Source organism: Labrus bergylta, chromosome 15, assembly GCF_963930695.1.
Source record: "Labrus bergylta chromosome 15, fLabBer1.1, whole genome shotgun sequence".
NCBI lineage: Eukaryota > Metazoa > Chordata > Actinopteri > Labriformes > Labridae > Labrus > Labrus bergylta.
In genome coordinates, this window is record NC_089209.1 from 8,252,483 (window position 1) to 8,264,876 (window position 12,394).

General features: G+C 41.2%; 1 protein-coding gene across 7 annotated transcripts in view; it reads right to left on the minus strand.

The window, feature by feature from the left end:
* The window catches only part of lama2 (laminin, alpha 2), a 207,461-nt gene that overhangs the window by 136,685 nt on the left and 58,382 nt on the right, over positions 1-12,394 (minus strand). For all 7 annotated transcript variants that reach the window (XM_065964195.1, XM_065964198.1, XM_065964197.1 and 4 more), the window contains exons 6-13: positions 12,155-12,334; positions 11,001-11,090; positions 7,359-7,476; positions 5,742-5,920; positions 5,563-5,653; positions 3,971-4,028; positions 2,236-2,338; positions 1,882-2,022 (exon numbers count right to left, since the gene is read on the minus strand). In XM_065964195.1, the coding sequence (XP_065820267.1) occupies positions 1,882-2,022; positions 2,236-2,338; positions 3,971-4,028; positions 5,563-5,653; positions 5,742-5,920; positions 7,359-7,476; positions 11,001-11,090; positions 12,155-12,334 (960 nt within the window). The remainder of the gene's footprint in view (positions 1-1,881; positions 2,023-2,235; positions 2,339-3,970; positions 4,029-5,562; positions 5,654-5,741; positions 5,921-7,358; positions 7,477-11,000; positions 11,091-12,154; positions 12,335-12,394) is intronic.

A 12,394-nucleotide genomic window follows, 5' to 3' on the forward strand; every position in this document is an offset into this window, starting at 1 on the left:
ACACACACACTCACAGAAAAACAGACACACACACACACACACACACACACACACTATCAGTGTCTAAATCAGAGCTGTCATCCTGTCAGCGTCTCCTCTCCCCTCTCCTCCCTCCCCACCTGTCAGTCAAAAACTGTTTTCCTCTTCTCACCTCTCTCCTCCACCTTACCTCTCGTCTTGTCCCCTCCCTTCTTCTCTCCCCTCCTGTCCTCTCGCCCTCTCCTTTCTCCCCTTCTGCCTTTTACCCCCTTATTTTCTCTCCCCTCGTACGCTTTCTAACCTCCAGCGTGGTCCAAGATATGTCTTCACATTTCCACGTATTATCCTACTGCCACCCACTATTGTACACCGATAAAGCAGCGACTTTAATTTAAAGAAATCCAGATAATTCAGATGATCCAGATTTATTTACTTTTATTTTTTTGGGTGGATTTTTCCTGAGCTTCAAAGATATTGATCAAACATTTTTTTCTGCCATCTGTGAAACCTCTTTGTGTAATCAGAGAAATCTGTTCTTTTATCATGCATGAAAGAAAAGAGGAACTATCATGGGGGATGGGGATCATTCATTTGTATTGATAAGGATAAAATTATCAAAGCTCAATAACTGTATCAGAACCTTAACAGAACCCGGGTTTGATCCTCATCCCTCCTTTAACTATTACATTAAAATCTTTGCGACGTGAAGTCTTCTCGCAGAGGAAAATTGACGAGTACTGTAGCTAAGAATCTCACCGCTAACATGCTAAACTTCAGGGAGCACGCCAACACAATCAGTAAAACTCTGTTAGTCATCAATCAGGTAGCCTATACGCTAAGCTAATATAGATTAAATAAAGAAACATATTTCTAAAAAAAACAAGTCCTCTTTTGTGGAAAACTTTAGACAATATGAGTGAGGATATGTGAAAGTGTTCAGCTCAGAACAGGTAATGTCTAAAAGTCATGAACGCTTCTACTTTTATGGGCCTTCCAGCCCTCCATTTCCTCAAAGGTCAACACTGTCAAGGCTGTTTGATACATTGGTCACTTTTAGGACCCCAGGGACTTTGTAAAGTTCTAGAGACAGGTAGAGGACAGACTTTTCGGGATATTAGACCTCACATTAAACATAACTTCTTTAAAGAGGGCTTGCCCTCACCGTTCGTTCTCTATGATCAGCAGAAGTTTACAGTGAGAGTTAACCTGAAACAGGAAGATTATTATAAATATATCACTAACTGAGCTTATGGTCTCCAGTGGCTTTTTGCATATGGTAGCCTATCTGTAACTGTAGCATAGTGGTGCTGTTGGCAAGCGGCGATCGCTGTGTAAACAGGAGCATTGACTCAAGTGGCAGTGAACGTAGTAGTGCGCTGCGTTGACGGGCTGCAGAATGTGTACTGCAGAAATTTGCAGTCACTCTAATCTTGCATCCAGTTACACCACCTTGTGACTTCCATCTCATTGTTGTTGACATCTAATGTGAGCTTCTGCCAATTCATTTGCTCCTATTTTTGGTCTCAATGCAAACAGGAAAAAAACATCTGAACGTACGTTCTCTAGGGAGCTCTCAAATGGACAGTTGCTGTCAAATAGTTTCAATAACCTCTTGGGCCGAAAATGCCCAGAAAAGTAAAACATTCGTAATTCACAGGTGAGTTTGTTTATCTATAAGGGTGAGCGCAACAAAACGTTTGCACTGTAATTTCTGTCATGAACATGTAGCTGACCTTCGGTTTCTGGTAACATGTTTGTTTTCCTCCGCTATAGCAATACAAGCCACTTTGGCTAAATAGATCTGCTTATATTAAAGTGATGTTTACAGCTTCCTTAAACATATTTCAAACAGAAATATTTCTTGAATTAATGACAAAGAGAAAGTGTTGTAACATTTCCTACATTCTGATAGGTCCATGTGGAGGCAGTACACTGACTGGCCACGCCCATGCAGGAGCACTTTTCGCAGCCACGTCGATTTTCACCCTGGAGATTGTAGAATCCGAGTTTACAGCGGTCGCAGTTCTCTCCTTCAACGTTTTCCTGCAGGAAGCAGAAACACAGAGAGAATGATGGAGGGATAACGAGAAGAAAGATGCAGCCAAGTTTATGGTCTGCCCTCAGACTGGCGTTACGAGCAGGAGGCATGTTATTGCAGTGTTAATGTGCTGAAGATAATGATGACGGGGCTACAAAGGTTAGCTTAAAGTACTTGTCATTATTTGTGCACATAGAAGTGTGCGAGTGTGTGGGTACCTTGCACACGCAGGGTGTTATGCACGGGTCAGCGTTGGTGCTTCCTTCCACGCTGCAGTTACAGCGCTGGCAGGATGGGAAGCCCATATAACCCACTGCACACCTGCAGACAAACCAGTTTAATAAGGATTATAAAGATGGAAGTGATGAATATTAGAGAGGCAGTCAAATCACCAGCAGATCTCAGGGTCAATTCTGCCCACAACCAAGTGTCTGTTTGGACCAGGATGTACCCTGAAATACAAGTGATGTGCATGTATTTACAATCTTAAGTATCGATGAAGACGTTGGCATGCATGCTTGATCTCCTTTAGAAACTGCTGATTTAATATTAGCTGAAATAAAAACTTGAATAGACAGTGGCGTCGTTCATTTTGCAGCTGAAAGATAAAACTGTTGTGTTTCAAGTCATCAAGATGTACATGCGTTGATGACATCATTGTTAGCTGCACGTAAAATGTAAACAAGGTGAAAACAGCGAGCAAAGTTTGGTCGCTGAGATCTAGCTGTAGGGATTCATTATTTGCAAAATTCAGTTTGAAAAAGTCTAAAACAGAGATTCCCAAAATGTGGCTCTCGGCCCTCTGATGGGCTCTAAAGGTACTGCAGTCAGGCCGCAAGAAGTCATTTAAAACAAATACATAGAAAATTTGATTTTTACTATTTTTAAAAGTTATTATTTGTGGATATTTTGTGGATATATGTATAGATCTATACTGTATGTTTTGCTTTCACTGTCATTGTTCCACTTTTAAAAAATAATTGTTCAGTTTTCAGCCACTGTTTTTCTCGGCAGATGAAACCTTTGAAAATACATTTGCACTCTGCTTCAAAAAATTTTAAAAAATTGGAGCTTAATGAACTTCTTTTTTTTAAGGTTCATTTTGGGGCTTTTCATGCCTCTATACTGAGGCAGGACAGTGGACAGAGTCAGAAACCAGGGAGAGAAAGAGAATGTGGAGTGACATGCGGGAAAGGAGCCACAGGCTGGATCCGAACCTGGGCCGCCCACCCTGGAGGACCACAGCCCCTGCACATGGGGGCGCGTGCACCGACCACCATGCCACCGGCGCCCCGAGCTTTATCAACTTCTAAAGTGCTAAGAAATAGTTTGTTCATGTCTTTGCATAAGTACTTGTGATGAACCTGTGTTTTGCCACAAAAACACGATTGTTTTCAAGGCATTTACTACAAAACTCTATTACAGCATTCAAAGGGTTAAAAGCAGTCTGAGCGGTGATTTACACAACACGTAATTAAAGCAATATGAGAAAATAAGTGATTAACAATCACTGGATTAAAGATGAAGCACTTTGTTGACAGATGTAAAGATCAGACAGAACTCTTTTGTATTTCTTTTCTTTTCTTGTTCTATTGATTCACAGGTTGTAGTTTTAACCTTTAGACTTCCCTTGATTGTTTCAGGCCTATTAGAGATAAAACAAGAAGATGAAAGCAAAAAAAAAAAATCTAATTGCAGTCAGAGAAGAACAGCCAATAAAAATAACAATGTAAGAGCATTCAAACTGAGGCTATTTATTCGGAGACTTCTTTATATTTCATGAGGTACAAACCTAAGTGGGAAGGTGATCATTATTATCATCAAAGAGCTCAATGCAAGCTTTCCAAACACTAATTGAAACAGACAACAGCTGAAAGGTTCTGCTCACCTGTCACTATGTGTCTCTGTCTCTTTATATGTGTATGTGTGTATGTGTGTGTGTCTGTGTATCACCTGTCACATCGCAGACCCCCAAAACCCTCCTTACACCGGCACGACCCTGCTGGCTGGCCTGTCAATCAAACACACACACAAAGACACACACACACATATATTTAAAAAAAAACAGCAGTGAGTGGAACAGAGCGGGTATCTCTTTTGAAGTGACTGAACCAAAAATAGAACAGTTTTCTAGATGTAAAAACAGTCAAAGTACAAAGAGGAGTAAAATTATCTCTCATATAAATAGTGGTTCTGTTCTGTCAAAGACACTTTTTAATAACAGAAGCTTCTATAACCGCAGATGAACTGAGCTAACCCCAACCCCACAGGAAATCAAGCAGAATCGATGAAATGCTGGAATTACTGAAGTATCACATGAAAATTAATTAAAATTTAGGCTATGTTGGCTTTCACTGAAAACCTCCGTATTTGTGTCTACAGAGAGCTGGGAATCATTTAAATGTCCTATTAAATATCCAGAAATGTTGACAGACTGAGGCTGAATCCAAAACTGTCATAATTCAACACTCCTGCAGGCTCTCGGACTTTCGGGGACATGGTCCAGGGAAGTCTGCGAGTTATCCACAGACTGTATATAAGAAGCAGAGGTCGACACTCAGAGTAAAAAGTGAACATTTAAGGAAAAGGTCTTTAATCATCTTTTTTTCTAATGGCTAGCAAGGGGGGGGGGGGGGGGGGGGGGGGGGGGGGGGAAGAAATGTAATTGCATGGAAATTACTATCACGGCAAACTGTCAATCAAGATAAGAAACAAGTTCCAACACAAACCACGTACGTCAAAGTAATTAGGCTTCTTGTCGCTACTGTCAACTGCAATCTCTTCGAAACAAGCCAATCACAATCCTGACTCCTATACACTGGCTGACATATCATTGTATCACAAACACTAAATGACCCAACAAGGCAGGTACATACGGCAAGCACAGTATACCATCATATCAATATAAGAGTTTCACTCATCGAAAAGCTTGAGCCCAGACCTCTTGCATGGCCAATAAAGCCATAAACCACACAGAAAGCAAGATTATTTTTCAATATTAAAATGAAAAAATCAACCTGAGTGACTTCATTGGTTTTCTTGAAGTCTTGCAGACAGCCAGCAGTTGCTGCCTCGAAGTGACCAAAACACATAACTTATAGTAAAATCAACACAAGGGAGTGAGTGAAAATGTACCTCCCATTCAGTTTTCACCAGTAGACAAATGGACAAAAACCTTTTTGGTACCAGGCTGTTAAACTGTTAATTTCTGTTGGTATTTTAATATGGGGTCTAATAGGGGTTCCTTGGCTTTTGGAAATAGCCTCAATGGAAGCTCGAGAAACTGCAGTATTTTTGCACAACTGCTTCATTTTTGAAAACCAGACATTTCTGTTTAATGGATGACATTTGGATATTATATCCACTTCTTTTATAATGGCTTATCCAGTTTACCGGAATATCTTAAAGGACTTCTTCCAGTATTTGGCCAGCAGTCTTGGCCCAAAGAACAGGGCTTCAGACCACAAGTCCAGAGGGTCAACATCTGGATTCAGCAATAAAGACAGACGGAAAGAGTAAAGATTATATCTGCATACTTGGCGTACCATGGCTTGAATCTGCAAAACATGACTCGCTGATGGAGCCCTGCGAGTCACACGAGCAGGGGATGCAGGGGTCCTCCTCCTCAGGGTTCACCTGGACAGGTAACACAGGCAACCAACTTCTTTAATGTATTCATCAGAAAATCATTTCAAACATTGGCATGCATGCACATAATACATACGCCATCAGGTCTGTAGAATCCAGCAAGGCATGTTTGACAGTTGATTCCAGCGGTGTTGTCACGGCAACCGATGCAGACTCCGCCTCCTTTATTCTGACCGTGGATGTCCAGGCTGAGTGAAAGGTCTGCTACTGTCTGATTAAAGAAGCACTCCTTTGCCTTACCATGGCAGTTACACTCTGAAAACACACACACACGCACGCACGCACACACACACACACACACACACACACACACACACACACAGAGTTTTGGTAAACATCAACCCCATTGTTGTGCATTCCCGTTAAGGTTACAGGCCTCTTTTTTTTCTAATACTCCGAGGCAAGACTTCACTTTTCCAGAATGTTGTGCTTGTATGCATTTACATTGAACAAGGTAGTCTTTTGCAACATGACAGCACATCACATCGCAGCAAAACTGGACTGGGTATAACTTTTTTTTTTTTGTCAGCAACCCCGTGTGGATCTCTGAAAATAGATAAGGGAGATGCAGTTTTTCTTACAGGGGAATTTGTCTGACTGACTTGAAGAGGAAGGCGACAGTGAAGCAGCCTGTGGTTCCTCTGTGGTACTGCTGTGTGTAATGGCTTATTTTTGACAAGCCAAAAACCTGGACATATTCCTTGTCAAGGAATATGAGAATCTTCTTTCATGAATGACAGTGTTCAGGGTGTTTTCTGGTAGATGATATTGGTGGGAATCAGGGTGTCGCTGTTGTTCAATAGGTAGAGCTGCAGGGGGCTTCAGTCCTCGATCTAACAGCTGCAGGTTCTACATACAACCGCAAAACTTTGAAGCTGTTTCGACTGACACCCACCCAGTGGCAGCGATAACAGGCATTAAAAACAACTAAACAGAAAAAATGACCCTTATCTACTAGGTCTGGTCCCAGAGTTGGCACTCCTGACCTGTAAATCAGTGCTGTGCTTCTGGACGGCGCTGCCTTTTGCTCCTTTGTTTCACTTAAGCTCCCCCTGAGGTGTGTTATATCATTAACTACTTCATCCTCCACAATAAGATCCCTATTTGAAAACATTTTGAACCAGATGAAATATGCCACAGCACCTCTCAACTTCAAACTCACGCTGAACGGGCTGGATCTGTCCAAGATTTTTTTTTTACTACTGTGGCAGTCAGGACCTTAAACACCCCCTTCCTTTACTCCTGTTGTGTCAGTGTCGGGAGAGAGAGGGCCGTTATCAGACCCTTAAGACTACCAAGCCTGTTAGAGGGTGCAGTCTGTGTGAAATAAAATGAAGATTACATGTTGTAACACTGGTTTTATGATGACAGGTGGACGCCTCTAACCTCGTCGCTCTGATGCCACACAGATCATGAAGGTCAATGGATGCAAAAGGTGACTACTGATGGCTTTATAGAGTCTTATATCAAAGAGTGATTTAAATTGGCTGACAGGAATATAAATTTCCGTGCACTGCCTCATAGTATCATTCTGTAAAACCTGTGTTTATGCGGACATTAGGTGTACTGTTGGATATGAATATAAAAGGGCATTTGGTTTCCTAGACTACCACAGAAACTTAAAACAAGATTCAAAAGTTTTTGGAAATGTATGTAATTCAATTAATTTGTCATGGTGTTGTGTTTTTCTTACTCTCACAGATATGTCGGGTGTTGAAGGTTCCCGCCATCCAGGGCTGCTGGTTGTAACCAGGGCAACACCGATCACAGCTCTCCCCGCATGTGTTGTGTTCACATTCACAGCTAAACTTCTACACACACACACACACACACACACACAGGGATTCACGCAAAGGAAAAAGAAAAGACACACATTATTGTTGGAAAAGTTTCACAGGTTTGTCAATGAAACCCACATTAGAATCAGTTTGTAGACAAAAAGTTTTCTGCCGGATGGAAGCTGATATCAACAAGGACGCTAAACATGGTAACAATCTGGATCATCTGTTGGTTTGAATTCCAGCATAGCAACTTTATTGCAGAAAACATTGCAAAGTGTGAAAAGAAAAAAAACATAATTGTCAAAAATGTTAGTTCTTGGCTTGCCAATTTAAATAAAATCTGCATACAGTTAGCAGGTTACACTGTATTCTTAACAACATTCAAGTTTTCTTCATGAATTCAATGCAGTTACATCATATACTGCAAATATTAATGGGTGAAGCCTTAGTGACGTCACCCGTCTGTTACGGCAGGGGGCTGTCTCAGCTTAACTTTCAGTCAACCTAACAGCAGGCTGAGAGCTGGAGCTGAGGCGGGTTTTAAGCCTCCTGAAAAATAGCTACATCGCGACCACCTGTCAATCATGTCAGCTACGAGCCTAACTATGGATAACACATATCGTTTACAAAATCAAAACAGATGCATTATTTAAAATTTCTCCCCCTGTACATTGTGTGCCCGTGAGGACAATAAATAATCAGACAAATATCGTTTCTTTGTACTGGGCTGTAAACATGTTCTTTCCTGCTTTGAAAACTGGCTTTTTTGAATGTTGTGGCGACTTCCGGGGCTCCTGCAGCCTGCCTCAAGCAGACCCTCGACACACAGTATTTTGCAATCCTGCATTGGCTTTATTTTTTAACCTTGGAGGTTACCGGTTGAATGTCACTTACATTAATAAACGGTTTATAATGACGAAGTGTGTGTGAATAAACCATCTTTGTCCAAGATGTGATTTGACATAACTTATGTGAGTGTGTAAAGCAGTGCCGCACCAACAGGTAATTACTAATATGTCTGACCTATTGGGAGCTTATCAAACAACAATCTATTCACAGGAGAGCCGACTGCAGCAAAAGAACTCAGTTCACTTCCCAGATTGTCAGTCGGTAGCAAATTGGTTCACTATTACTCTCCCTGGAGAGAAATAAATACAAAACTAAACACAGTCGTAGCAGAATGAAGAAGGAAATTTGCCAACTTTGAGGTTCAGTAATTCAATTTATGACTTTCTGTTAAATGGGCTGATGTGGAGAGGGTGCCAGATTTAACTGCGAGGAGAGCAGCACAATAGCAGAGCGAGGGCCAACTTTCAGATTTGTTGGCACGACTTGATTTGCCCCTTTTATCTGAGACACAGCGCTACAGCTCTGGCTCCAGGCTGCCTTTGTACTGAGCATGCATCTGAACAAATGTTGTGTACGCGATCATCAACAAATCGTCTCATGGGTCTCCACCTTGTTCTGCTTTTCTGAACGCCTGCCCAGGACTTCAATGAACGGATGGATGAACTTGTATTAAAGTTAAGGAGCTAAATGTGTCTTGAATCACCCGGCTGAATGAAATCTGTCTTAAAACCAGGAACATAAACTATATGCAGATGATAATGTGTTATACCTAGACCACTTGGTTTATTTTTGAGTAATGATAAGCTACCTTAAAGAGCCCATATTCTGCCCTTTTTGGGGTTCGTATATTTAATCTATGTACCTACTTTTGTACGTTCACAATAGCTAAAGTTATAAAAAAGTGTCTGTTTTCATGTACTGCTCCTCCTTGCTCCCTCTACGCTCTGAATCCGTCAGCTACACTCTGTTGAGCCCACACTGTTAGACCCTACGTGGGCCAAGTTTGCTCTGATTGGTCTGCCGATCCGCTCTGTCGTTATTGGTCAGTTGCTCAGCACGCGTCTCAGAAATTTCAACATGAGCTGCAGGGCTTGCCACAACGAGCCAATGGGCTTAGATCAGTGATCTCACACTGACAATGACGTCTGACTGAGAAATCTTTAACGAGGGGGGCTAGAACCGAGCGTTACATGCAGCTAATGCTACAGCTAACAGGAGGACGTAGGAGAAGCCGCGGAATTTGAATTTTTGCACATAGATGTGCCTAAACATGCACAGGACACTTGGAAAACACACTAAAGGGCATATAAAACCAGAAAAAACAGAATATGGGAAAAAAAATATTGAATAAAACAGCTTTATCTTCCTTGATCAAATCCACCTATTTAGGTCTCATGTTTGAATGCCTAAACCAAACATTGGTTTGTGAACATTTTCTTAAGTAAAATCTTAAGCAAATCAATGGTCAGTATGGGAGTAGCTTAGTTCAAAGTCACTTGAAACTAATTCATGATAAATACTTCAGAGCATCTTTGCACTTCGATAAAAGCAGCAGTTTTGATTTGACTTCAACTGTGTTTGTGTACACTTATTAGTCAATACCATTCATCAGGGAAATAAGATCAGTGTGTTATGTTCAGTGTGATGTATTTGGGTTCAAAGGCTTTTTGATCCTTAAATATATATTTTTTCTCTTAATGTTTACTTGTTTAATTATTTGTTCGCATGTTTTAATTGCTCGTTTGGCCCGGCTCTTTTTTTAAATTTGATTTTAGATTTATTTTGGGGCTTTTTATGCCTTTATTGGAGAGACAGGAGAGTGGATAGAATCAGAATTCAAGGAGAGAGAGAGTGGGGAATGACATGCTGGTAAGGGGCCGCAGGTCAGATTCAAACCCAGGCTGCCCGCTCTTGAGGACTTTAGCCTCTGTACATGGTGCATGCGAACTAACCACTAGGCTACCAGTGCCCCCTTATTGTCTAGGCTCTTTTTATCTTGCTCTGTTATGCACTTTGGGCTGCATGTTAATATGGATAGTGACGTATGAAGAAAGATGAAGACAGTTTTGCAAGCCAGTTTGGAATCTTATAGCAAACAATAGAGTCTATAATTATATAATTTACTCTGAAAGAAGAAAACATTTGGTCAATTTGTTTGCTTTTTTTTATACTATTTGAAGAACCTATTTCATCTGCTCTGTTGAAACAAGAGGAAAAGAAAACAGGAGAAACTGGTGCTCGATCAGTGACATCGCATATTGTCAATGACATCATCACCAAGGGACAAGACACCAGTGTCACATCTGAGTTGATCTTCGTGGTTCAGCCTCGGGACATGTAAAGGACAAAAGAGTCTGAAACTCTGAGTGTGTGTGTGTGTGTGTGTGTGTGTGTGTGTGTGTGCGTGCGAGTGAGCGAGTGAGACAGAGAAAGATCAGGTGTCTGGTATCAAACACTCCACTGTCTGAAGTGACATGGGAGACAACGCTTCACTGCGTCACCTGTGTCCCCTGCACACAGTCACGCACACACACACACACTCTCTCACACACACACACACACTCACACAGAAAGTTTGATATAAAGGCATTGGATAAAAGCTGATGCCTGAGGGTGTTCTTTGCTTCTATTAAAGGAATGAAACAGCTGTGTTACCTCGTCTGTTTTGTAAAGTGAACTGAGAGAAATAAAGTTGAGTTTCTTACCTTTGTTTCAGTGTTGAGAGGACAGGCTTTGGCATGGCCGTAACAGATACACATCCCGCCCACTGAGATGTCTTTTATGGAATAGTAGTACTGAAAAGAGAAACATCATCATTAATATGAGCAGTTTAAGACGCAGTGTTTGTGACTTTACACTCGTAAAGAAGGGCTCCTGACCTAACCAATCGCATCATGACGCTGTGTCTGACACAACATCTGGTGATGGATCTATTAGCATTCCAGCTAAATGGCTTTTTGTTCAGTACACATTGCTTTAATCCTCTCTGCTAGTCAACAAAGACACAAAAGACTCCGAACGTCTAAGTCAAAACTACATTTAAGACTAATTGAGTTTAATATACAGAAAATGATGTACCCTACATGCTCCATGTGCTCACTTTGTTGCCCCTTTCTTAATCATCTAATTAGCGAGAACAGAGAGAATGAGACAGAAAATGTACTTTGCAATTACCACTAAAAAAAGCTTCTAACTTTGGTACAATATAAATGAGTCAAGGTTGAATTTAGTTCATTACCACAGTACCTGCTCATTTCTGGTTCACTTGGGTCACAGCAGGAAAATGTGACTTTGAATTGCTCTATAAATTAATGCTGCTTTATAATAGACTCGCCTTGCCTCGAAGGTCAATAAAAGGTCATATCTGTATCTCAATTACATCAACTTTTTGCAAGTCACTTCTAATACTAAGTGTCTTGTAATGATGAGCCATTTATTATTTGACAATTAAAACATTATGACTTTAATTATTAATTTTAAAAAAGGAGACAGGCTATAAATACAAAAACATACTTAAAGATGTAGTCACAGAAGCTTGACCTTGACACTAACTAAGTCATAACTAAGCCACTGTCATATAAAACTAACGAGATCATTTCTTAAGTATTTGTATTTTTCCTGAAAGATGAATTCATATTTTGTGATAGAAAACAAAAAAAGAGTTCATGTGTGCTGTGGGTCATCCTGTATTTGTGGTCACACCGAGATATATAAAACCAAAGAAAGCAGTATAAATGTTGTTCACGTGGTGTGCTGTACTTCAGCCGTCTGGTCCTGACGGCATCGATATCAAGAAAAGCAGAAAAAGGGGGGAACAAAAGAGAAAGGAGAAGTGTTGATCGTGTGTGTTCAGCCTCACCCGTCTCGTCACAATTGGATCGACATCTTTGGGGTCTCGGAGGGTCAGAGTCATGAGGTCAGCGTTCAGCGTTCTGATTCGCTGAAACACCAGCCTGATGTAGCGGGCGGAGGTGAAGTTCAGCAGGGTCGGGGAGGGGTCGTCTGCACTGGGACGACCATTGATCAGAGACGTGTGGATCTACAGACAGACAGGTGAATGTGGACACATGACGGCAGAGTTTAAGCAAGACACTGTGCT